This window comes from Heteronotia binoei, chromosome 13, assembly GCF_032191835.1.
Source record: "Heteronotia binoei isolate CCM8104 ecotype False Entrance Well chromosome 13, APGP_CSIRO_Hbin_v1, whole genome shotgun sequence".
NCBI lineage: Eukaryota > Metazoa > Chordata > Lepidosauria > Squamata > Gekkonidae > Heteronotia > Heteronotia binoei.
In genome coordinates, this window is record NC_083235.1 from 14,897,218 (window position 1) to 14,921,757 (window position 24,540).

Below are 24,540 nucleotides of genomic sequence, written 5' to 3' on the forward strand. Positions count from 1 at the left end.
AACAATGGGGGAATTTCACCTCTGCTTATTTAAATGTATCACCGTTTCCTATCTCTAAGGCTCAGGAATTGGTATTTTGTTAAATACTGTTTGTTCTCTACGGCCAGTTTGGGAACTGGTGTTTAAGGGCATGTTTGCTTAGCATTTTTCCCAACTGGGGCACATTTGGGAGCACTTTCTCCCAGAATCCTCTACTTAGTCAGCACTTCTTAGTGACAGTGTGGCTAAAGTTGCCAACTCCTGCTTGGAAAATTCCAGGAGATTTGGGGGTGGAGTCTGAAGATGGCAGGGTTTGGGGAAGGGCAGGACATCAGTGGGGTGCAATGCCATAGAATTCACCCTCCCAAGCAGCCATTTTCCCCAGGGGAAGTGATCTCTACAGATTGGAGATGAGATCTCCAGGCTACACCTGGCAGTTGGCATCCCTAGTACATTTGTATGGGAATTGCCGGCCCTTCAGGTATGCTGGCCTCAAGCCATATAGGTCTTGAAAGGTCTTGTGGCTGTTTCTGAGAGAACAGAACCCCCAACATATTTTGTTTGCTCCTTATTTTTTTTAAAAAATACTTCTTTTTAGGGAACTCCCAACAGCCTGTAGCAGTGAGTTCCATCGTCTAATTGAGTGCTGTGTGAGGAAAGTACTTCCTTTTGCTGATTGTAGATCTGAGGCCTAGCGATTTCCTCATATGAGCCTGATGTTTGTTTTTTGTTATTTCAGGGGGTGATTTGACCCTCCCTATGCCAATCAAGATTTTGGAAACTTTAGGGGTTGCCATGTGGGACTATTGCCCAGCAGAGCTTCTGATTGACCACTGGGGATCGGATTGTGCTGGGGTGGCCAAACTGTGGCTCTTTCACACATCTTGTGCGGCTCTTGAAGCCCCCACTGACCCATCAGCCAGCTTGGAGAAGTCATTTGTTTCTTTGAATCACTTCCCCAAGCCAAGCCAGCTGGCAGCAAGAAGGCATTGGTCTCTCTGAATCACTTCCCCAAGCCAACCTGGTTGGCAGCTTGGAGAATGCATTTAAAGTTAAAGTTGCTTTCTTTTCACTTCTCTCCTGCCTCCCACCATCTATTTCCTTCCTTCCTTCCTTCCTTCCTTCCTTCCTTCCTTCCTTCCTTCCTTCCTTCCTTCCTTCCTTCCTTCCTTCCTTCCTTCCTTCCTTCCTTCCTTCCTTCCTTCCTTCCTTCCTCCCTCCCTCCCTCCCTCCCTCCCGTCTTGCAGCTCTCATACATCTAACATTTATTGTATGTGGCTCTTGCATTAATCAAGTTTGGCCACCCCTGGTCTGTGCCAGTTAAAATGCATCCTGTTAAACAGCACTTCTGCCTGAAATGTTGAAGAGTTTCTATTCTATTTATATGTAACCTTGCTCCCTGACATTTTGTGGTTGGCTCCACTTCCCATGGCAGCCATTTTGTGGTTGCACCTACTACTGTGTTAGAATTCCAGATGTCCACAGGTTTAGAAAGGTTGTGGACTTCTGCCCTACAGGAACAAATTCTGACTCTGGTGCCACCTTTAAGACCCACAAACGTTTATTCAAGGGATGAGCTTTCGTGTGCAGGCATGCTTCAATCTTTTGCTGGTCTTAAAGGTGCCACCGGACTCAAAATTTATTCTACTGCTTCAGACCAATGTGGCTGCTCACTTGGATCTATCTGTTCTAGAGGGACCTAGCACTGAAAGGATCGAGCCCCCTCCAGCTGTGTAACACTGTGGGGGAGGAGGGGTGGCCAAACCTGCTTAATGTAAGAACCATATGGAATAAACGGCAGATGTTTGAGAGCCACAAGACATGAAAGTCAGATGTTTGAGAACTGGGAAGAAGAAAGAAAGAAAGAAAGAAAGAAAGAAGAAAGAAAGAAAGAAAGAAAGAAAGAAAGAAAGAAAGAAAGAAAGAAAGAAAGAAAGAAAGAAAGAAAGAAAGAAAGAAAGAAAGAAAGATGAGGAAGGAGAGCTGGAAAGAAATCAACTTTTAATTTTAATGCATTCTCCAAGCTGCCAGCTGGTTTGGCTTGCAGAAGTGGTTGAAAGAGACAAATAAATGCCTTCTCCAAGACAGCTGATAGGGCCGTGGGGCTTCAAGAGCCAAAGAATATGTGTGAAAGAACCACATGTGGCTCCTGAGCTGCAGTTTGGCCACCCCTGATCTAGACATTTGTGGGAGTGCACCCTTACTTGCATCATTCACATGTTGCTGTGTATGTGTTTTTAATTGGGTGTCCTTACCCGAAGAGCAAACAGTAATATCTGAACCGGTCTTTGGCAGTTTGCCCTTTGAGCTTCACGACGGGTCTGAGTGTCGTTTCCTGCTTCCAGGGCCCAAAGTGTCAGCCAGATGGACTCTGACAGACAGCAACAGCCCTCTTGACTGGTTCAGAGGCCCCCAGCACCTGAGGTACAGCAGGGCTTCAATCCAGCCTTGGTTTTCAGTATCTGGGCTCAATGCTGGAAGAACGCTGAAAGGCGTAGCAGAGCAAACAGCATCTCTTACCATGTGCTGGATGCTTTCTCCTCAGTACCAAAAGAGCCACTGCCAAAGCTAATCACTGAGCTGGGATTCCCAGCTGCTCTGGAGGAAAATGTTCCTTTGACAGAGATGTAATCAGTGTTCCCTCTAAGCTGAGTTAGTGTGAGCTGGCTCACAGATTTTTTTGCCTCCAGCTCACACATTTTTATCTTCGCGCAGGAAAAATGGCCCCAGAGCAAGCTAATTTATGCAGTGGCTCACAACTCTAATGTCAGTACCTAACAACTTTAATACCAGTAGCTCACAAAGCAGATTTTTGTGAGGGAACATTGGATGTAATGTGTAGAAATGAAGAAGAGAGGAGAAGATGGGATGTATACCCCGCCTTTCGCTAGCCAAAGGCGTCTCAGTGGCTTACAGTCTCCTTTCTCTTCCCCTCCCCACAACAGACACCCTGTGAGGTAGGTGGGGCTGAAAGAGCTCTGACAGGAACTGCTCTTGAGCAGAACAGCCTTGTGAGAAGTGGCTGACCCAAGGTCACACCAGCAGGTGCATGCGGAGGAGTGGGGAATCAAACCCGTTTCTCCCAGATAAGAGTCCGTACGCTTAACCACTACACCAAACTGGCCCTTTTCCTGGCATGGAAGTAAAGAACATCTCTTGGAAATGTTGTGTGCATAAAGATGTTATCACAGTTTAGTCACATTATAAGACAAGAGTCACTAGAAAAGGAATTCCAGAAACAGTTGAAGGTAGCAGGAAAAGCAAAGACCCAACATGAGTTGGATTGACTCAAGAAAGGAAGCCAGGACCCTCAAGGCTGTGAACGATTAGATGTTTTGAAGGCCATTCATTCATAGGGTTGCCATAAATTGGAAGCTACTTGATGGCACTTCACACACACACACACACAACAGTGTTTTCAACTTGCAGTCGTCTTATGGTGACCAGGTTTTCAAGGCAAGAGACGGACAGAGGTGGTTTGCCATTGCCTGCCTCTGTGTAGCAACCCCAAAATTCCTTGGTGGTCTCTCCTCCAAGTACTAACTGGGGTCAACCCTGCCTAGCTTCTGTGATATGATCACCATCTTCAAATAGTTGAAGGGCTGTCGTATAGAGGATGGTGTGGAATTGTTTTCTGTGGCCCCAGAAGGTTGGAGGACCAGAACCAACGGGTTGAAAAATTAAATCAGAAGAGTTTCTGGCTCAACATTAGGAAGAACTTCCTGACAGTTAGAGCAGTTCCTCAGTGGAACAGGCTTCCTCAGGAGGTGGTGGGCTCTCCTTCCTTGGAGGTTTTTCAACAGAGGCTAGATGGCCATCTGTTGTGTATGTGGACTTCATATTTCATGTTTGTGGGAAGTTCCTGCCTGGTTCATTGGAATCTTAAGAAGAAGAACAAGATATTGGATTTATATCCTTCCCTCCACTCTGAATCTCAGAGTCTCAGAGCGGCTCACAATCTCCTTTACCTTCCTCCCCCACAACAGACACCCTGTGAGGTGGGTGGGGCTGAGAGGACTCTCACAGCAGCTGCCCTTTCAAGGACAACCTCTGCCAGAGCTATGGCTGACCCAAGGCCATTCCAGCAGCTGCAAGTGGAGGAGTGGGGAATCAAACCCGGTTCTCCCAGATAAGAGTCTGCGCACTTAACCACTACACCAAACTGGCTCTCATCATTAGGTCATCATTAGTCATTAAGGACCAAGCTTGGGGACTTGGGAACAATGGGAAGTAGGATCCAAATCCCGCACCCCACCCCCCAGCTGCCAGCCGCCTGCTGGTTCAAATGACCTATATAGTTGGCCTAGTACTGCAGTCTTAGTTTAACCGTTACCATGCTGTAACTGAATAAAGAGCTTTGATTCACTGCAACCGAGCCTCTTCATATATCGAACCCACTATTTAACGCCATCTGACAGCAATGCTAATCCTGTGAATTTAGGGGGAGGTATTTGAATTTCCTGCATTGTGCAGGGGGTTGGATTAGATGACCCTGGAGGTCCCTTCCAACTCTCTGATTCTATATGATGAGATCCCTTTAAGCCACTGTTAGAGAAAGGACATTTTTCTCTAGACCAGTTGATTTATGTACTTAATTTATAACCCATCTGCCTTCCTCAGTGGGGGCCCAACATTGCTTTTGGCCTTCTCCTCTCCTCCATTGGGGAGAGACGGTGGCTCAGTGGTAGAGCATCTGCTTGGTAAGCAGAAAGCCCCAGGTTCAATCCCTGGCATCTCCATCTAAAAAGGGTCCAGGCAAGTAGGCGTGAAAAACCTCCGCTTGAGACCCTGGAGAGTCGCTGCCAGAGTAGACAATACTGACTGATGGACTGAGCATCTGATTCTGTAGAAGGCAGCTTCATATGTTCATTTTATCTTCACAACAACCATGTCAGGTGGCTTAGGCTGAGAGTGCGTGACTGGCCAAAGTCCACCCAACCAACTTCCATGGCAGAGTGGGGGTTTGAACCTGCCTCTCCTAGCCGAACCACCGGCCTACCTCACGCTGGCTTCTCACATTTGGCAAGCCTGATTGTGGGGATGTGCCATGTCTGCCCAGGCTCCCCATTGGAAGGTGTGACATTCTGATTTAGGAGCCTTCGACAGCATGTGGAAAGAAAACGGAGCACGCCATCTGGGTAGCTGGAGGTCTCCCAGGATTAGAACTGTTCTCCCAACAACAGTTCCCCTAGAGAAAATGGCTGCTTTGGAGGGTGGACTCTGCGGCATTATGCCCTGTTGACAGGGCCAGCCCTGCCATTTGGCAAACTAGGCTATTGCCTAGGGTGCCTGCCTTCTGTGGGCGCCGAATTGGGAACCCCCGTGTGACTGTTGATGTTATCAGTGTGGGGGGTGTGTGCGTGTGCCAGAAGTTAGCTTTGCATAGGGTGCCAGACAGTCTAGGAGAGGGGTAGCCAAACTTGCTTAACATAAGAGCCGCACAGAATAAACTTCAGATGTTTGAGAGCCGCAAAACACGAACATCAGATGTCTGAGAGCCGGGAGGCAGGAAGGAAGGAAGGAAAATAGATGGGGGAGGGAGAAGAAGGTAGAAACAAAGCAACTTTAAATGCATTCTCCAAACCACTGTCTGGGTTGGCTTGGATAAATGATTTAAGAGAGAAATCCAAGCAGGCTGATGGGGCGGTGGGGGCTTCAAGAGCCACACAATATGTGTGAAAGAGTCACATGTGGCTCCCGAGCCGCAGTTTGGCCACCCCTGGTCTAGGATCTGGCTGAGGTACCTCCTCTCCCTAAACCCCACCTTTCCCAAGCATTGCCCCCAAATCTCCAGGAGTTTCCCAGCCTGGAGTTGGTAATGTCAGACTAGCAATGGAGGTTCATACTCTTGGCCTTTGTTTCTTCCCAAGTGCTCCTCCTGCGGGAGTGTCTTGGGAACAGATTCCCTGAGACCGCAGCAGCAGCCGGCCAGCCGGCCTCACCTTTTCACCACCTCCCGCAGACACGCCTGAGCTCGGACCACGCCCTTTCCAGCGTGGCAAAAATAGAAACGCTGGGCAGAAGAAGCGGCGAAAGAAATAGGCCAGGAGTCATGGCTGCCTTCGTCTCGAATTATCTCTAGATCTTACTTTCTTTCCGGAGACTGCAGGAGGACTGGGAAGTCCTGGCTCCCGGCCCACCTTCCCAAGCCCAGCGAGTTTCATTCAGCTGCCAGAGCCGGGGTGTTTGCCATTGTCTGTGGGAACTTAACTTTGAGCAAAGGATGTGGTTACAGATCAAGGCACTAACCTGGCTTCTCCGGCTGCGCCCAGCCCTAGGAATTTTTTCCCAGGTGCATGTAAACGGGTTAACCCTTCTGTTTTTAAGTTCCAGGGATTCCAGTTTTGTTTCTAGAAAAACAAAAGAGTGTTCCCTTTTTGCAGGAGGATTCCTGTACTTTTACCAGCAGTATTTTTATCTAATTCATTGTGAGTTTTTTTATTTAAAAAAAAAAAGAAAAGATGAGGAAAAGGGGAAAATATAAGGGAGGGGGGAAATATAAATTCATCAATCATTTTCAAATATTATTAGTAGTTACATACAACAAGTAAAACCAACTGTTCTAGCAAAAATACATATTTCAAATGCGAGAGCAGATAGTAAAACATTATTACAATATTCTGAGGTAAATTCTCTCTTTAAAAGAATAAACAAGAACATTCTGAGTTGCAATATTCTATCAAAAATAAAAATGACATCTTTTTCTGTCAGACGAATTCCTGTACTAAATTTAAACCGTCCTAAAAACCTAAATATTGTCTTAATCATTTAACAATTTCAAATGTAAGAGCAGATAGTAAAACATCATTATTACAGTATTTTGAGGTGAATTTACTGATTTAATTCATTTATACTCTGTCTTTCTCCCCAGCGGAGAACCAAAGCGACTTAACGTCATTTCCTTCTCCTCCATTTTATCCTTACAACAGCCTAGGGTTGCCAGGTCCGAACTGGCTGCCAGTGCGGGAAGCATCTTGTGCACACAAAGTGCACGCAGCATGATGATGTCACTCAGAAACAATGTCCTTGCATCAGGCACATTGCGTGTGGGACACTCTAGCAATTGGGGGGAAACTCTATGTTACCACTGAGGGGTTTTTTACCTAATTGCTAGAGCGTCCCATGTGCAACCTGCCCAATGTGATGATGTCACTTCTGTCACGTTGAACCCCAACAGCCCCACAGGAGGCTGGCAACCCTACCTGGGGACAGGACTCCCAGGAAGAGCAGCAGGGTGGAGTCAGAGAATAAAATCCCCCCATCCCATTTGTCTATAAAAATTTCCTATGCGATCCAGCTCTAGGACTTTCCAGTATGGAGCTCAAATATATGTGAGACCAGCCCAACCTTTTCTGGCATTGCCAGCTGACTGATTTAACACCTGCTGTATGAGCAGAAAATACTAATTTATACAGAGAGTGATTAAAATGCAGAATTCGCTGCCAGGGGATGTAGTGATCGCCTTTAAAAGGGGATTAGATAGATTAGTGGAGGATATCTCTCAATAGCTACTAGCCGTGGTGTGACTAAAGGGAACCTCCACATTCAGAAGTATCCCAGAGTCAGGAGGTAATATCAGGGGAAGGCCTCGTCCTCTATGCTCTGATGTTGGCCCTCCAGAGGAACTGGTTGGCCACTGTGAGAGAGGATGCTGGACATGATGGACTATTTGTCTGATCCAAAGGGTTCTTCTGATGTTCTTATAAAGACCTCGGCCTCTCTGCCCTGTTGTTGGCCCTCCGGAGAAACTGACTGGCCACTGTGTGAGACAGGATGCTGGATTGGATTGACCACTGGTCTGCTCCAGCAGGGCTCTTCTGATGTTCTTATGAAGGCCTCAGCCTCTGTGCTTTGTCGTTGGCCCTTCAGAAGAACTGGTTGGCCACTGTGTGAGAAAGGATGCTGGACTAGATGGACCACTGATCCGATCCAGCAGGGTTCTTTTGGTGTTCTTATGAAGGCCTCAGCCTCTGTGCTTTGTTGTTGGCCCTTCAGAAGAACTGGCTGGTCCCTGTGTGAGACAGGATGCTGGACTAAATGGACCACGGGTCTGATCCAGCTGGGCTCTTCTGATGTTCTTAACTGTTTTTCTGATGCTGATCTAAATGAACAGAATTGAGATTCCTTATTCCTAATTCAGCAATTTCATGGAGCAAGGACTTAGGGTTGCCAGCCTCCAGGTGGGGCCTGGCGATCTCCCCCTTTTACAGCTGATCTCCATATGCTTTGAAGGGTGGACTTTGTGGCATTGTACCATGCTGAGGCCCCTCCCCTCCCCAAACCCCACTCTCTCCCAGATCCTCTCCCAAAGTCTCCAGGTATTTTCCAACACAGACCTGCCAACTCTATAGGGCATCTCTCATTAAAGCCTCTTTATCAGGGAATTTCTTCAACAAAAACTTCAAAGGGAGACTCCAGCCTAACCGGGCTAAAATGAGAACTTATCAGTCATCTTGATTCTGTTCGTTTAGGCCTCCGTCCAACCTACATCCAAACAATCAGTTCCTATCACATGGCAACTATTAGTGTGACATTTGTCGGAGGATTGTTTTAAATTATCACCGGCTGCTGTTAATGGTGGATGATCAGTTAGCTTTGAAGTTGCAGTTAGCTTTTAAGTAGTAATCACAAGTTAGGATTGCCTTACTTAACCTTGTCCCTTTCGCTGACTCTTTAATACCAGTTTGAGTGGCTGCAATTTTCGGGGTGGGAGGGTGGGTGGATTTTTATTTTTATTTATTTACTTTAGATTTATATGCCACCCACTCCGCGAATGGACTCTGGGCGGCTAACAATCATGGCAAAAACAATTCCTATTACAATTATAAAAGAATAAAAAAACATATACAAACTATTTGAAAACGACATTATTAGGGGCTATAAAAAGATTTCATAACAAAGGCGGTTTCGCCATATCTCAGTTCTCTGTTCCTTTGCTACTCTATTAGCGGTCTTACAGATGATATTGTTCAGCGACGTGACAGTGGCATCCTCCTCCCACGTTAGTTGTTGTAGGCTGTCAAAAAAGTTCGGTTTTGCAGGCCCTGTGGAATTGGGAGAGGTCCCGCAGGGCTCTCATGGTCTCTGGGAGAGCATTCCATAACATCGGTGCTGCCACTGAGAAGGCCCTAGCCTGAGTAGAGCTTAGTCTGGCCTCTCTTGGTCTAGGGATGGATAACAGATTTTGACCTGCTGAACGCAGTACTCTCTGGGGTATATATGGGGAAAGGCCGTCCCTTAGATAGGAAGGTCCTCGGCCATATAGGTCTACAGTCTGTAGAATTGTTGTAATTCCAGGAGATCCCCAGGCCCCACCTGGAGACTTTCAATTCCTTGGAGAATGAGTGTGTGTGTAAAAGATAGATGCAGGTGGGTTACCATATTGATCTGAAGCGACAGAACAGGATGGCCAAACTTGCTGAATGTGAGAGCCACATAGAATAAAAGTCAGATGTTGAAGAGCTGCAGGACATGAACATCAGATGTTTGAGAGCCATAGGACAAGGAAGGCAGGAAGATAAGGAGGAGGGAGGGAGGGAGAGGTGGAAAGAAAGCAACTTTAACTTTAAATGCCTTCTCCAAGCTGCCAGCTGGCTTGGCTCGGAGAAGTGATTTAAAGAGACAGATGCCTTCTCCAAGCCAGCCAACAGGGCAGTGTGTGAAAGAGCCACATGCGGCTCCTGAGCTCCCGTTTGGCCACCCCTGCAGCAGAACAAAGTTTGAGTCCAGCGGTACCTTTAAGACCACCACAGATTAATTCTGGGTATAAGCTTTTGTGTGCATGCACCCAAAAGCTTGTAGCCAGAATTAGACCTTGTTGGACTTAAAGGTGCCGCTGGACTCAAACTTTGTGCATGGAAAAAAATCTTATTAAATCTAATTATACTCCTGTAGGGAAAATGAAAGCCCTACTCAAGGAAACATGGGTCTATAAGGGCAGAGCTTAGGGTTGCCAATCCCCAGGTGAAGGCAGAGGATCCCCCGGGTTGGAGACCCTCTCCCCCATTTCAGGGTCATCAGAAAGTGGAGGGAGGAGGGAAATGTCTCCTGGGCACTCCATTATTCCCTATGAAGACTGATTCCCATAGGGTATAATGGGAAATTGATTTGTGGGTATTTGGGGCTCTGGGGAGGCTGTTTTTTGAGGTAGAGGCACCAAAGCTGAAGCTTAGCCTCCCCCCAGGATGCCCTTCAAGTTTCAGAAGGATTAAACTAGGGGGTTTATGAGTCCCAAAAGAAGGTGCCCCTATCCTTCATTATTTCCAATGGAGGGAAGGCATTCAAAAGGAGTGCGATCCCTTGAAATGTGATGGCCAGAACTCCCTTTGGAGTTCAATTATGCTTGTCACAATCTTGCTCCTGGCTCCACCCCTAAAGTCCTCAGATATTTCTTGAATTGGACTTGGCAACCCTAGCAGAACGTGTCTAATTATTCCGGGCACTGGGTATCCAAATGCAGCTTCAGTGCATTGGCCGGGGGGCGGGGTGGGGGCGGAGACATTCCTTACATCTTAAGTAACCAATGAGAAGGGATAGGTGTGGAAAAAAAGCAGGTTCAACCTTGCTCAGCTGGAGGCAATAGCTTCAATTGCAGATGACAGTAGAGGAGCAAGGTTAAGAGAAGGACTGCTCTCTCCTCATCAGGGCTTTTTTTGTAGCAGGAACTCCTTTGAATATTAGGCCACACCCTTCTAATGTAGCCAATCCTCCAAGAGCTGACAGGGCTCTTAGTGCAGGGCCTACTGTAAGCTCCAAGAGGATAGGCTATTTCAGAGGGGTGTGACCTAATATGCAAAGGAGTTCCTGCTACAAAAAAAGCCCTGCTTGTCCAAGAAAGAATTGCCCACTGACCGTTACATCCCTACCCAGTCTTTGCCAATGTTCTATTAACAGCCGTTTGATCTGCGGCCATCTGGGAAGGGAAATGTTTTTTACGGCATGAAGACGAGCATTATCACCTTCTACAGTTTGTGCATTAAGTGACTGTTAAAGGCAGCTGGGTTGAGAAGCTGGCAACTTTAGATATGCCCAGCTTGGGGGCATTGCAGAATGTAGATATGCCTAGTGTTACCAGCGCTAGGTTGGGAAGTGCCTGGAAATTTTGGGGGTGGAGCATGGAGAGGGAGGATTTGGGGAGGGGCAGGACCTCATAGAGTCCAGGGTGGAATTCTAGCACGAGTTCTTTTGCATATTAGGCCACACACCCCTGATGTGGCCAATCCCCCAAGAGCTTACAAGGCTCTTTTTTGTAAGCTCTTGGTGGATTGGCTACATCAGGCAGGTGTGGCCTAAAATGCAAAGGAGCTCCCGCTAGAATTCCACCCCTGCATAGAGACCATGTTCCAGAGTAGCCATTGTCTTTAGGGGAATCTGTTGTCTTGAGATTAGGTCTAATGCTGGGAAATCTCCAGCTGCCCAAACTAGAGGCTGTGTAAATATGCTCACTCTTCACCATTCCAGTAGCAGTCTTCAGCAACCCTGTATTAGATTTGAATCATGGAAATTTAGGCTCATTTTTGTTATTCCCTGGGCGTCAATTTCTGTTATTTCCTTTTTCTACTCCAAGTGTTGTCAGCTTCCATTGCAGTGTTGTCAATCTTTGCATTGCTTGCCTTTCCCCTTATATCTCCACAATGAGAGTGGGCTACAGGGCCTTTTTTAAATGCCTGAAAAAGCCCTCCATTTGCTTGGATAGGAGGAATGATGGTTTGGGAGTGAGTAAGTCAATAAGGAAGGAAGTAAAATTCAGGGAAATCTGTTGTGTGAATGCTCCATCGTCACTACAATTGCAGCCCCCAGTGTCAATGAAAGCTACATGGAGAATGTTGTGTCTAAGCTGCCCAGATATACCTTGGGAGCAATGTTTCCTCTAAGGTGCAGAGTCTTGTGAGCGAATATTCTACTTTGTGATCTACCGGTATTAAAGTTGTGAGCTACCGGCATAAAAGTTGTGAGCTGCTGCATAAATTAGTGGGCTCTGGGGTCGTCCTTCCTGAGCCATGATGAAAATGTGTGAGCTAGAGCTAAAAATCTGTGAGCTAGCTCACGTTAACTCAGCTTAGCGGGAACATAGGGAGCTCCCAGAGATATTTTCCACTTAATTCTCAGCAGGCCCGGGGCTAGGGATGCCTGCGCCCCTAGGCCTAACCCTAGGCTTCCCAACCCCCCCGCCCTGCCGGGGGCCCCTGGATTAGCAGCCTCATCCCCCGCTCTCCAAAAATGTGGAAGCGGGGGAGGGTGGGGGGTGGGGGTGGGGAAATGGCGTGGCGTCTCTTTCCTTTCCTGCCTTTCTCCCTTGCAGGCTTTAGGCTTCTCCCTTCCTACGGGTTGCAAAGACCCGCCCACCGCCGGCCTACTATTCGCTCCAGTCCGGCCTCCCTTCGCGAGGTGCATGCTGGGACTCGTAGTCCTTGCGTCCTCTCCGGCTGCCACAGGCGTCTCCTTGGGGAGTCTGGCCAGCGAAGGGGGGGGGGAGCTCCGCCCCCAGAGGACCATGTGCGTTTCTACCTCCGGAGGCTTCAGTCACTGATTGAAAGGCTTCCTCTTGGGATGGGGTGTCTGTGTTACTTTGAAGAAGTTGGCAGCAACTCATGAGTAGAGAGGCCAATCCCCCTTCAGTGTTGCCAGAAATGGGGTTGCCAGAAAGTACTCTGCTGAGTACTTCATTATTCTCTATGTGGAGATCGATTCTCATAGGGTATAATGGGGAATTGATCTGGAGGTTTTGGGGGCTCTGGGGATGCTGTTTTTTGAGTTAGAGGCACCAAATTTTCAGTATAGTATCTAGTGACTCTCCCCAAAGTATCCCCCAAGTTTCAAAATGATTGGACCATGGGGTCCAATTCTATGAGCCCCAAAAGAAGGTGCCCCTATCCTTCATTATTTCCTATGGAAGGGAGACATTTAAAAAGGTGTGCGGTCCCTTTAAATGTGATGGCCAGAACTCCCTTGGAGTTCAATTATGCTTGCCACACCCCGATGTCTCCTGGCTCCACCCCCAAAGTCTCCTGGCTCCACCCCCAAAGTCTCCTGGCTCCACCCCCAAAGTCCCAGGTATTTCTTGAATTGGACTTGGCAACCCTACCTAACCCGCTTCTCCGCCTGCCATTGGTATTTGTGTCCATGTGCACCGATGACATCACAATGACGTCACTGTCACCCCACCCCCCAACTTTGCCAAGGCCTCCCGAGCCTCAGGAGACCCTGGCAAAGTCCGGCAAGGCAGCAGGTGCGCTTGCAGTGTGCTCGCTGCTCCGCCCCCCACTTTGCCACAGCCTCCCGAACTCGGCAAAAGATGGCAGTGGCGCAGGGCGTGGTAAGAGGGAGTGTCTCGTGGCACCCTAAGCAGCTGTCTACTTGGCCTACTCCCACACGTCAGCCCTGATTCTCAGGCATTGTCTGCATCAGGACTGAAGTGTGCAAGGAAAAGGGATTGAAGCCCCCTTCCGGAGCTGAGGGAGGGAAAGCAGCATAGTACGGCCCGATCTTATAAAATCTTGGAAGCTAAGTAGAGCCAATGGTTTGTATTTGGAGGGGAGCCCTCCAAGTAAGACTGCAGAGGAAGGCAAGGGCCAGCCACCTCTTCTTTCTCACTTGCCTTGAAAGCCCTTGCTGGGATCAGTCAACACTAGTTTGACAGTACTTAACACACACACACCCTGAGCTGACCTGAAATGGCCCCAGGTAGCCCTTATATCCCTCATGGGGAAAACTTCCAGGTGTGCTAAGTAGACTACGTGTAAGTTTCTGTCAGTTCACTTCTGATTTCAAAGCCTGTTTGGGCAAAATAAGAAGATGTTTTTGAATGACATAGAGCAGAGATGTCAGACATGCCGAATCAGGCCCCAAGAAGGCTCCTATCAGGCCCGCAAGCAACTGGTTGTCGTCTGCTTCCTTCTCGCTCTCGCTTGCTTCCTTCTTTGTAACAGCTTGCTTTGCAAGGCTTGCTCAATCGCACAGGAGCTACCGAGCAAAACCTTTATTTTCTCCATTGGCTGAGGCTCCTCCCTTGGGGAGGAAGAGCGGGAGGCAGAGCTTGCTTTGCCAGGCTCTCTCAATCACACAGTAGAGCTACTCAGCTAAGCCTCTCTTCCTTCTATTGGCTCAGGCTCCCCTCCCTCTGGTCCCCTGGGGAAGGAAGGAAAGAGCTTCCTTTGCCCACTTCCCTGGATCCCATGGGAGAAATACAAAGAAAACACCTTTTAAGTCCGAGTGCTAATGTTTTAAGGTTTTTTTTTTATGTTTGTGCCTTTTATAAAGTTTATATCTCTGCTACCTAATTTTAAATAGGTATATGGCCCGGCCCAGTATGGCCCAGCCTGACAAGGTCTCATTTATGTCAGATCCATCCCTCATAACAAATGAGTTTGACACCCCTGACATAGAGATTGGGTATATAACCTAAGCTGGAAACTCAGGAGGCTGATGGGGGACTTCAAAGGGTAAAATCTAAGGGTGGGGAAAGGGTAACACCTGCCTGCTGATTTTCCCTGAACCCCCCCCCCTCTCCTGTGGAAAGATAGGACTGAGTGACAGAATAGGCTGTACTGGACTAGATGTACTGAAGGATCGGGTGTCAAGATGACTGAAATGTTAGGGTTTGTGCTTTCTGTGCAGACAAAAAACCCGACCTGTTTTGTCCCCATTCCCTCACTTCTCCCCTCGCTATTGGCTCTGGGCCACCCAGGTACTGAACTCCACCCTCTCCCACCCTTAATTTTTTAAAAAGCCTGAATTTAGAAAACGGGATAATTTATGCAAAGTGAATAGAACCGATTGGCGCCTTCGGTTGAATGCCATTTTGGCTTTTCCTTGTGGCACCGTTTCAGTGTAGAGGGGTAGGCCGAGAGGTTCTCAAGGAGTTCCATGCGGAGCACGTGCTGGGATGTTAGACTGTGCGAAAACTCCAGACAGGGTAACATGCTCGCTCTTGTGTGGAGGGCGGGTGGGAGGGTGGACCGGGTAACATCCGTCCTCACCCATGTTCTGTCAGGACAGACTTTCCCTCAGGCATGAGGTAGGAATCACTGCCAGTTCCTTGGCATGCACTGAACTCAACTAAATTCGGGAGCAGTGCAGTGCAGTACCGTGCAGCCCCCCTCCCCCCAAGTCCACACCCAACCCCAGCTGGGAGTCAAACGTGCGGGTTTCTCGATTCCAAGAACCACCCTCGTTTCAGCCTTCTGTGATTCTTTGCAAACGACTTTTTCTACTCTGTGTCCTCCAGGTGCGCCACTGATCCAAGCGCCTCGCTGTTGCCGCCGCTTGCCACGTGATTTGAACCCCCCTGCGGTTGCGTACACACAGACCCAACGAGCAAACCCCACGCCCCCAAGATGGAGATGCAGAAAATGGGAGAAGAGGATTGCACTGAGCGCCTCAATGGGACCATACCTGAGAGCGAAAAGGCAGTCACGCTGGAAGATGGGTGAGTCTCGGAGGATAACGATGGGAATGGGAATGGGCGGCGTGGGAAAAAGAGGCGTGCCCGTCTAAGGAGCGGCGAGGGGAGGATGCAAAAGAGGAATTTGGTTTAGGAAGTCTGAAAGTTGTTGGATGGTCTCCATTTCTCCAAGAAGAGGACAGTTTTGGGACAGCCTTTAAGGCAGGGGTGTCGAACTCATTTGTTATGAGGGCCGGATCTGACATAAATGAGGCCTTGTCGGGCCGGGCCATGTCGGGTTGGACTGAGCCATGTTTGGCCGGGCTATGTGTGTACCTATTTAAGATTAGGTAGCAGAGATATAAATTTTATAAAGAACACAGACAAACACAAATATATATACATTTCAGTAACTTAAAACATGCTTAAAATGTTCGCACTTATTGGTCTTAAAGATGCTTTCTTTGTATTTCTCCCATCGGATCCAGGGAACTGGGCAAAGGAAACTCTGGCTCTTTCCTTCCTTCCCCAGGGGGCTGGGGCGGGGGAGGAGCCTCAGCCAAAATAAGGAAGAGAGGCTTCGCTCAGTAGCTCTGCTGTGCAATTGAGGGAGCCTGAGAAAGCAAGCTATTCCTTCCTCCCCAAGGGAGGAGCCTCAGCCAGTGGAGAAAACAGAGGTTTTGCTCTGCAGCTCTTGTGTGATTGAGCAAGCCTTGCAAAGCAAGCTGTGATGCAGAAGGAAGCAAGCGAGAGGGAGAAGGATTGGAGACCTCCTGGGGCCTGATTCGGCTCCCGAACTGCATGTTTGACACCCCTGCTTTAAGGGGTTGGCATCCTTGTGAGGATGGAGCACTGGAGGCCCCAAGATGCTCTGAAAATCGAAATTCGAGTCCAGTAGAACCTTAAAAAGCCGCAGCGTTTTCCAGGGTGGAAGCTTTCCTGAGTGAAAGCTCGCTGCCATAAACTTTGTTTTACTAATTGACCAAATTTTGTTCTAGTGCTGCAGACTAACAGCGACGGCCCAGGCTAGCCCGATCAAATTAGATTTCGTCAGCTAAGCAGGGTCGGCCCTAGGTTAGTACTTGGAGGGGAGACCACCAAGGACGTCCAGGGTCGCTCCGAAAACGAAGGCAAGGGCAAACCACCTCTGCTCGTCTCTTGCCTTGAAAACCTTAGCAGGGATGTCAAACTCATTTGTTTTGAGGGCCAGATCAGACATAAATGAGACCTTGTCAGGCCAGGCTATGTGTGTACAATTGAAGATTTAAAAAAAAAAAACACCTTAAAATAAAAAATGCATAAAACTAGAGATGATTACAATGCAATTTTAACAACTATTAGACTCGGCTGAATACAATTCGTCGTTTGTAACAGCATGCATCTAAGCACCTAAATTCTCAGCTAAAGTGCTTAGTGCAACAAAGTGCTTGCAGGATAAAGTGCCTGTGCAATTTCGTGCAATATCTTACAACAAAGTTTCTTTTTTCTGAAGACTCCTCCACGTCCCTCTGACGGAGCCCGGAGCCGGCAGGACGCTTGTCGCACCGTTTCCAATCTCTTTATCAAAGAGGGATAGCCAAAGTTTTTATCTCATGACAACACTCTTGACAAGAACTAGAGCATGTACAAGCGCACACAAATCTTTCCAGTGGCACAAACTGGTTCATGAGCAAAAATTTGATGCAAACTTGGGCTGGTTCAGATTCTGAACCAATGTTCGGGGAAGGTGCCTTCCCTGAAAATTTACCAGAATTTTGTCCAGTTTGGCTTTCGGGCCTTTTAAACCTGACAGCTGAGTAGTGCGGGTCTGCAATTCACCTATTAGGTTTAAATGGCTGTGAGTCATTTCAGCGCTCCATTTTGCTTTCCCCCTCTTCAAAGTGGGGGGAAGTGAAACGAACCACTAAAATGGCTCACAGCCATTTAAACCTAACAGTGCAGCAAGTCCTAACAGCTGATGGGCGGAATTGCTGCACAGTTAGGAGAAGAAGATAATGGATTTATATCCCACCTTATATTCTAAATCTCAAAGTGGCTGACAATCTCCTTTACCTTCTTTCCCCACAACAGACACCCTGTGAGGTGAGTGGGGCTGAGAGAGCTCTTACAGCAGCTGCCCTTTCAAGAGCAAAGCTTGCGAGAGCTATGGCTAACCCAAGGCCATTCCAGCAGCTGCAAGTGGAGGAGTGGGGAATCAAAACCCGGTTCTCCCAGATAAGAGTCTGCGCACTTAACCACTACACCAAACTGGCTTGCATGGTGCTGATTGGTTGACGGTTAGGTTTAAATGGCTGTGAGCTTGCCACAGCCTGGAGAAAGGGGGATCTGATTTGGTTGGTTCGGTTTCAGGCATTTTTTGCTCAATTCAGGATTCAGTTTGGGAATCACCCCGAACTGAATTTTTTGGGTTCATGCCCATTCCTAAGAGTAACGGTTGTGACTGAGGAGGAGCTGTGTCTGCCACGCTGACCCCGTTTCTCTTTTCAGCTACGAGGGAGAGGAGTCTGCCATGATGGAACAGGAAGAGTTCCTGCCCCACATTGCCGCCAAGAAACTGAGCCAGTTCACTGATGTAAGTGGTCATGGAGTCCAGATTTCCCCATCCTCTCCTGGATAGAATCCTTGGCTCCCAAACGTCTCTGGGGGATTTGCTTTCCTGGAACTCCAGCAGACAGCGGTTCGCTATCCCCTTCTTGGTTGTATACAGCCCAGCCTCCAGTTTTATGGGGTTGGCAAAGACCTAGTATGGAGCAACAGAGGTATCACTGCCTCTATCTTCTATTCCTGTCTTGTTGTGGTGCCACAGCTTCCATTTGGCCTCATTCTGATGATCTTGGGTACTAAGCGCTAGAGCATGCGGTCGACAGATGGTCACTGAAAGTGTCTTCTGTTGGACACTGTCATTTGGGTTGCAGACTGGGGAAGAGGGGAAGCTGTCCTGGATTTTCTCCCATTTCAAATGCAGAAACTAGTATGCCATGAAAAGTTTCCAGGGAGTAGCCGTTTTGGTCTGCAGTAGAAAAGCTAGATTCAAATCCAATAGCACCTTAGAGCTGTACACGATTTTTGGGGTAGGAGCTTTTGAGAGTCAACACTCCCTTCATCAGATGTCATGGAAGAAGCTTAAATTCATATCCTTCTGTTTGATAGGACAGCTTTATATTGTCAAGGGATTTTATTGTACCAGAGAGCAGGGGTGGAATTCTAGCAGGAGCTCCTTTGCATATTAGGCCACACATCCCTGATGTAGCCAATCCTCCAAGAGGTTACAAAAAAGAACCTTGTAAGCTCTTGGAAGATTGTCTACATCAGGGGTGTGTGGCCTAATATGCAACGGAGCTCCTGCTAGAATTCCACCCCTGCCAGGAGAGTATTCAAATATGTGCCTACCTGCCCCACAATCTTTAAATGGTTCGTCCATTCTCCTTCTAGTGGACTTCAGTCCCTTAAGTCAAGCTGTAACTCTCTGCCTTTCGCTTTTGTGATTGTGATTTGATTTTTGTTTGCAATTTCTCCTGAAATCTTTGATAATTTCTCCTTTCTCCTCCATGCCTTTCTTGTTAATCTCCGCCTTTTGCATGCTGACTGTTTCCCCTTTTGCTCTTTCCGCATTCTTATATCGGCTTGTGTTTTCCTTTTGTTTTGGGGCTTCTATCTCCAGTTCTGCCTCTGTTTTGCTCCCTCTAGGGGTCAACTCGATATTATATCTGTTTATGCCCAGCATCTCTCCCTGCAGGTCTAAACTTGTAGTTTTTTATGCTGGACATAAGGCGGTGTAATATCGAAGTGGCCACTAGAGGGAGCAAAACAGGCGCAGAACAGAAAAAAAAACACCCCCAAAGCAACAGGAACACACAAGCCAGGAAAATGAGATTGTGGAAAAGCCCACAGACTGCTGTAGTGCTTTAGATGGTGGAATCAGCTCCCTATGGAGATCCGGGCCCTACCTGAGTTACTACCATTTTTTAGGGTCTGCAAGATGGAGCTATTCCACTGGGCTTCTGGTTGAGGCAGCGGATGCCCTGCTCCAGCCACTATTCCATCAGTTGGCCTCCCTTTTTGTGACATCATGCTTTACAGCCTTATTATGGTGCTGAATTTTATTATTAGTACCATCACTTTTCTTGGGCCCAAAACTGCTGTATGTTGTGAAATGTGCCCTTCATGCTGCTGATGCACTTTATTTCATTCTATTGCTCTATTGTTTTGGTTTTTATTGTATTGTTTTACATTTAAATTGTAGGTTTTTATGGTTCAATTTATGTTGTAATCCGCACTGAGCCTGTTATGGGAAAGGGCGGAATATTTATTTTGTACTTTCTCCCCCCCTCCCCAATATTGTGCAGCAATTACAAGTCTGCTGCAGAATGTAATTGCAGGAGCATTGCAGGGTCCTATTGGACAGCGCCTGTGAGGCAGATAAAAACCCAGCTGCCTGCTCCCGTGACCTTTTTCCAAGTGTCCCTTTATTTCAGGGTGTTGAACTCCAACTCTATCTATCTATCTATCTATCTATCTATCTATCTATCTATCTATCTATCTATCTATCTATCTATCTATCTATCTATCTATCAATCATCTATCTATCTATCTATCTATCTATCTACCTACCTACCTACCTACCTACCTACCTACCTACCTACCTATCTCAGTTGGACCTAGTTTGACATCACCATTCCTCCTCAGGTTAATGCTTCAGATTTCCCTCCTTCCTCCCATGCCTCCCAATTCCCGCCCCTTTTTCTTTCCTGCTGATGCTCCTCCCCCCTCACTGTGTTCCCTGACCTGTCTTTTGTCTCTTCCCCATGCCCTGGCTTGCAGTTCGAAGGGAAGACTTCGTTTGGGATGTCCGTCTTCAACCTGAGCAATGCCATCATGGGCAGCGGCATCCTAGGCTTGGCTTATGCCATGAGCACCACCGGGATCGTCCTCTTTGTGTGAGTGTCATGCCCAGGAACCTCTTCCTGGGAGAGCCAGTTTCAAAGCGTTGGGCTGCCTTGGATCGGATTTGAGGTTGGGGCCTGGAGAATCCAAACATCTAAATGAGGCGTCCCTAACCCTCGTGAGCCTGTGGGCACCTTTGGGATTCTGAAAAGGGGCAGTGGGCACTTTTGCAAAGTGTCTTCCACAGGGTGCGAACCCAACCACAAAATGTCGGGGAGTGAGGTTATGCATAAATCCAGGCCACATTTTGGGCAGGAGCTCACAGGAGCAGAGCTCCGGAACCTCTAAATTTGATGGTGCTCTTTCTTTCTTACCCCCCCCCCCCACCCACACAATACTTGCTTCTGGGCTCTATTGTTCAAACCCCCTGTGAGAATTTTGCTGAACTCTTAAGACTGGACAAACTTTCTAATATTCTCCCCCACAAAAAAGGGAATATAACCAAAACATAGAAAGCAGAGAGATGGAAATCTTCATCATGCCACTGTGGCTACATGGGAGAAAGTAATTTAAAAAGTATGATGGGAGGAAGGTTTTCTGATGACAATTCTAAATCAAGAAGCATTTTAAGGTAGATGCTGAACTGATATCTGTGAATAAACAATTTTATTAGTAACATATGGTAGTAGAACTATAACTACAACTTATAAAAAGCTTAATATATATTAAGAAAAAGACCATCATTCTACCCCACATCTTACTTTCTCCCACCCCTCCCCCAATTACTTGACCCCCGCCAGTGTTATTTTCTTTAAAAAAACAGATATTAAAGGTACCCTTAACTATCAAGAAAAAAAAACGAAACAAAAAAGAAACATAGGGAAGAAGAACCCCCTTCAAGAATTGTATTGTTATCTTAAAAATCTTAATCCTCAAAAATTGTCCAATGTCCTTTTATTTTCCACTCTTTCTCTACATATCTTCTGAATTTCTTCCACTCTTGGTTAAAAAGTTCTAAATCACAGTCTCTTAATTTTCTTGTTAATTTGTCCATTTCACTCCATGACATAACTTTCATAATCCAGTCCCATTTTTCTGGTATTTTTTCTTGCTTCCACAACTGCGCATACAATGTCCTAGCAGCTGAGAGCAAGTACCATATTAATGTTCTATCTTCTTTTGGAAATTTTTCCATTTGTAATCCCAGCAGAAAAGTCTCTGCCTCTTTATTGAATTCATATCCCAGGATCTTAGATATCTCTTGTTGAATCATTTGCCAAAACATTTTAGCTCTTTCACAAGTCCACCACATATGGTAGAAAGAACCTTCATGCTTTTTACATTTCCAGCACCTATCTGGCATCTTATTGTTCATCTTTGCTAATTTTTTTGGAGTCATATACCATCTATACATCATCTTAAAACAGTTCTCTTTAATACTATGACATGTTGCGAGTTTCATGGAATTTTTCCACAGATATTCCCAAGATTCCATCTTTATTTCTTTATTTACATTAATTGCCCATTTTATCATTTGAGATTTCACTACTTCATCTTCTGTAGCCCATTGTAAAAGTAATTTGTACACTTTTGAAATTAATTTCTCATTATCTCCAAGCAGAACTCTTTCCATTTCTGTTTGTTCTTTCCTTATTCCTTCAGCTTTGATATCATTCTCCATCAAACTTTTTATTTGTTGCATTTGAAACCAATCATATTTATAGTTTAGTTCTTCTGCAGTTTTCAATTCTATTTTCCCGCTTTGTATTTTTAGTAACTGGTTGTATGATAGTTGTTTTTCCTTGACTGTTTTGGCCGTTAACTTTATCACTTCAGCCGGCACTATCCATAAAGGTCTCCTCTCATCACCATATTTCTTGTACTTTATCCACACATTTAATAAGCTACTCCTTATATAATGGTGAGAGAAAAGACCGTCCATCTTCTTTTTTCCATAGTACAAATATGCATGCCAGCCGAATTTTTTTCCATGGCCTTCTAACATTAGAAGTTTTTTATTTAATAACGTTATCCATTCTTTTAACCATACTAAACAAATTGCTTCATGATACAGTTTCAAATCTGGTAATTGGAATCCACCTCTCTCTTTCGCATCTATCAGGACTTTCATTTTAATTCTAGGTTTCCTCCCGGCCCACACGAATTCCGAAATTTTTCTTCGCCATTTATCAAATTGCTTAGCATCTTTCACAATGGGGATGGTTTGAAACAGATACATAATCCTTGGTAAAATATTCATTTTTACTGCAGCTATTCTACCCAACAGTGACAAATTGAGCTTGTTCCACTTTAGCATATCTTCTTCTATTTTACGCCATAGCTTTTCATAATTGTTCTTAAACAAATCAATATTTTTCATTGTTATCTCTACCCCTAGGTATTTTACCTTAGAGGTAACTTCACAACCCGTTAGTCTTTGTAGTTCTTGTTGTCTATTTTTCTGCATATTCTTACATAAGATTTTTGATTTTTCTTTGTTTATATAAAGTCCCGCCAACTCCCCAAACTCTTGTATTCTCATTAACAACAAAGGTGTAACTTGTAAAGGATTTTCATTTATAAACATTATATCATCTGCAAATGCTCTGTATTTATAGGTAAATCCTTTTATTTGTAGTCCTTCTAAATCTTTTTCTTCTTGAATCTGCATTAGTAAAATTTCAAGAGTCATTATAAACAGCAATGGCGAAAGCGGGCAGCCTTGTCTGGTACCTTTACTAATTTTCATTTCATCTGTAAGATCTGCGTTGATGCACAGCCTTGCACTTTGTTCAGAATATATTGCCTTTATCATTCTTATAAAACTTTCTCCAAGCTCCATTTTTTCCATCACTGCAAACATAAAGTCCCAATTTAAATTGTCAAATGCTTTTTCTGCATCCGCAAAGAATAGCGCTACTTCCTTTTCTGGATGTCTTTCATAATATTCTACAATATTTACAACAGTTCTAATATTGTCTCTTATTTGTCTTTTGGGAAGAAAACCGGCTTGGTCCTCTTTTATAAAATTTATCAAATATTGCTTAAGACGTTCTGCCAGAATTCTTGTAAATATTTTATAATCATTGTTCAAGATGCTGAACTGATATCATTCAATGAAATTGCTGAGCAGTCAGGTTAAAACGGATAAAAGGAAGTACTTCTTCACCCAAAGGGTGATTAACATGTGGAATTCACTGCCACAGGAGGTGGTGGTGGCTACAGGCATAGCCAGCTTCAAGAGGGGATTGGATAAAAATATGGAGCAGAGGTCTATCAGTGGCTATTAGCCACAGTGTGTATATATATAAATGTGTGTGTGTGTATATGTACACACACACACATATATTGACCACTGTGTGACACAGAGTGTTGGACTGGATGAGCCATTGGCCTGATCCAACATGGCTTCTCTTATGTTCTTATGTTCTTAGTACACCTTCCGGTGATGTCAGGGGTGTGTGGCATATGCAAATGAGTTGTGCTAATGAACTCTGACATCTCTTTTTCTGCGAAATGACTGCTGCATAAGTCTCATAGTAACCCTCAAACATTTCAGGCAGAAGCTCGGTTTAGCCTTTTCATCTGCACCGCCAGTCAGAAGCCTAACTGGGGAGGGACAGTGGCTTAGTGGTAGAACATCTACTTGGTAAGCAGAAGTTCCCAGGTTCAATCCCCGGCATCTCCAACTAAAAAGGGTCCAGGCAAGTAGATGTGAAAAACTTCAGCTTGAGACCTTGGAGAGCCGCTGCCAGTCCGAGTAGACAGTACTGACTTTGATGGACTGAAGGTCTGATTCAGTAGAAGGCGGCTTCATATGTTCAAAAACCCTACATAGCCCCGCCCATTTTCTAAAAGCCCTTTGGAAGCACTAGGAAACGTGTTGGCGCTCACGGGCACCACGCTGGGGACTCCTGCTCTAGACTACGGGCCTGTTTCTGGCAGAGGGGTTCGGGGCTGATGCCACATTTGTCCTCCTTTCCCCAGGGTGCTTCTGATCAGCATCGCTTTGCTCTCCGCCTATTCCATTCACCTGCTGCTGGCGTGCGCCGGAGTCGTGGGTAAGTCGGGAACTCCAATTTGTGAATGGCTCTCGGCATCGCCACAGCGGGTGGCGTGAAGCCCAAATGATATATTCTGGTTGTGGGGAGTGGGAGCAGGAGCAGGAGCAGGAGAAGTTTACTGCTGGGCAATGCATATATTTTATATTTTATTGTATATGTATATGTATGTGTGTGTGTGTGTGTGTGTGTGTATGTATATATATATATGGAGAGAGAGAGAGAGATTAGATA

At 46.2% G+C, this 24,540-nt stretch overlaps 1 protein-coding gene across 1 annotated transcript in view; it reads left to right on the forward strand.

The window, feature by feature from the left end:
• Window positions 1-15,205: 15,205 nt before the first annotated feature.
• SLC38A5 (solute carrier family 38 member 5) overlaps window positions 15,206-24,540 on the forward strand; it is a 44,946-nt gene continuing 35,611 nt past the window's right edge. Inside the window, exons 1-4 of the mRNA XM_060252745.1 lie at window positions 15,206-15,406; window positions 17,849-17,933; window positions 20,183-20,298; window positions 24,233-24,306. Of these exons, the coding sequence (XP_060108728.1) occupies window positions 15,315-15,406; window positions 17,849-17,933; window positions 20,183-20,298; window positions 24,233-24,306 (367 nt within the window). The 5' untranslated portion in view covers window positions 15,206-15,314. The remainder of the gene's footprint in view (window positions 15,407-17,848; window positions 17,934-20,182; window positions 20,299-24,232; window positions 24,307-24,540) is intronic.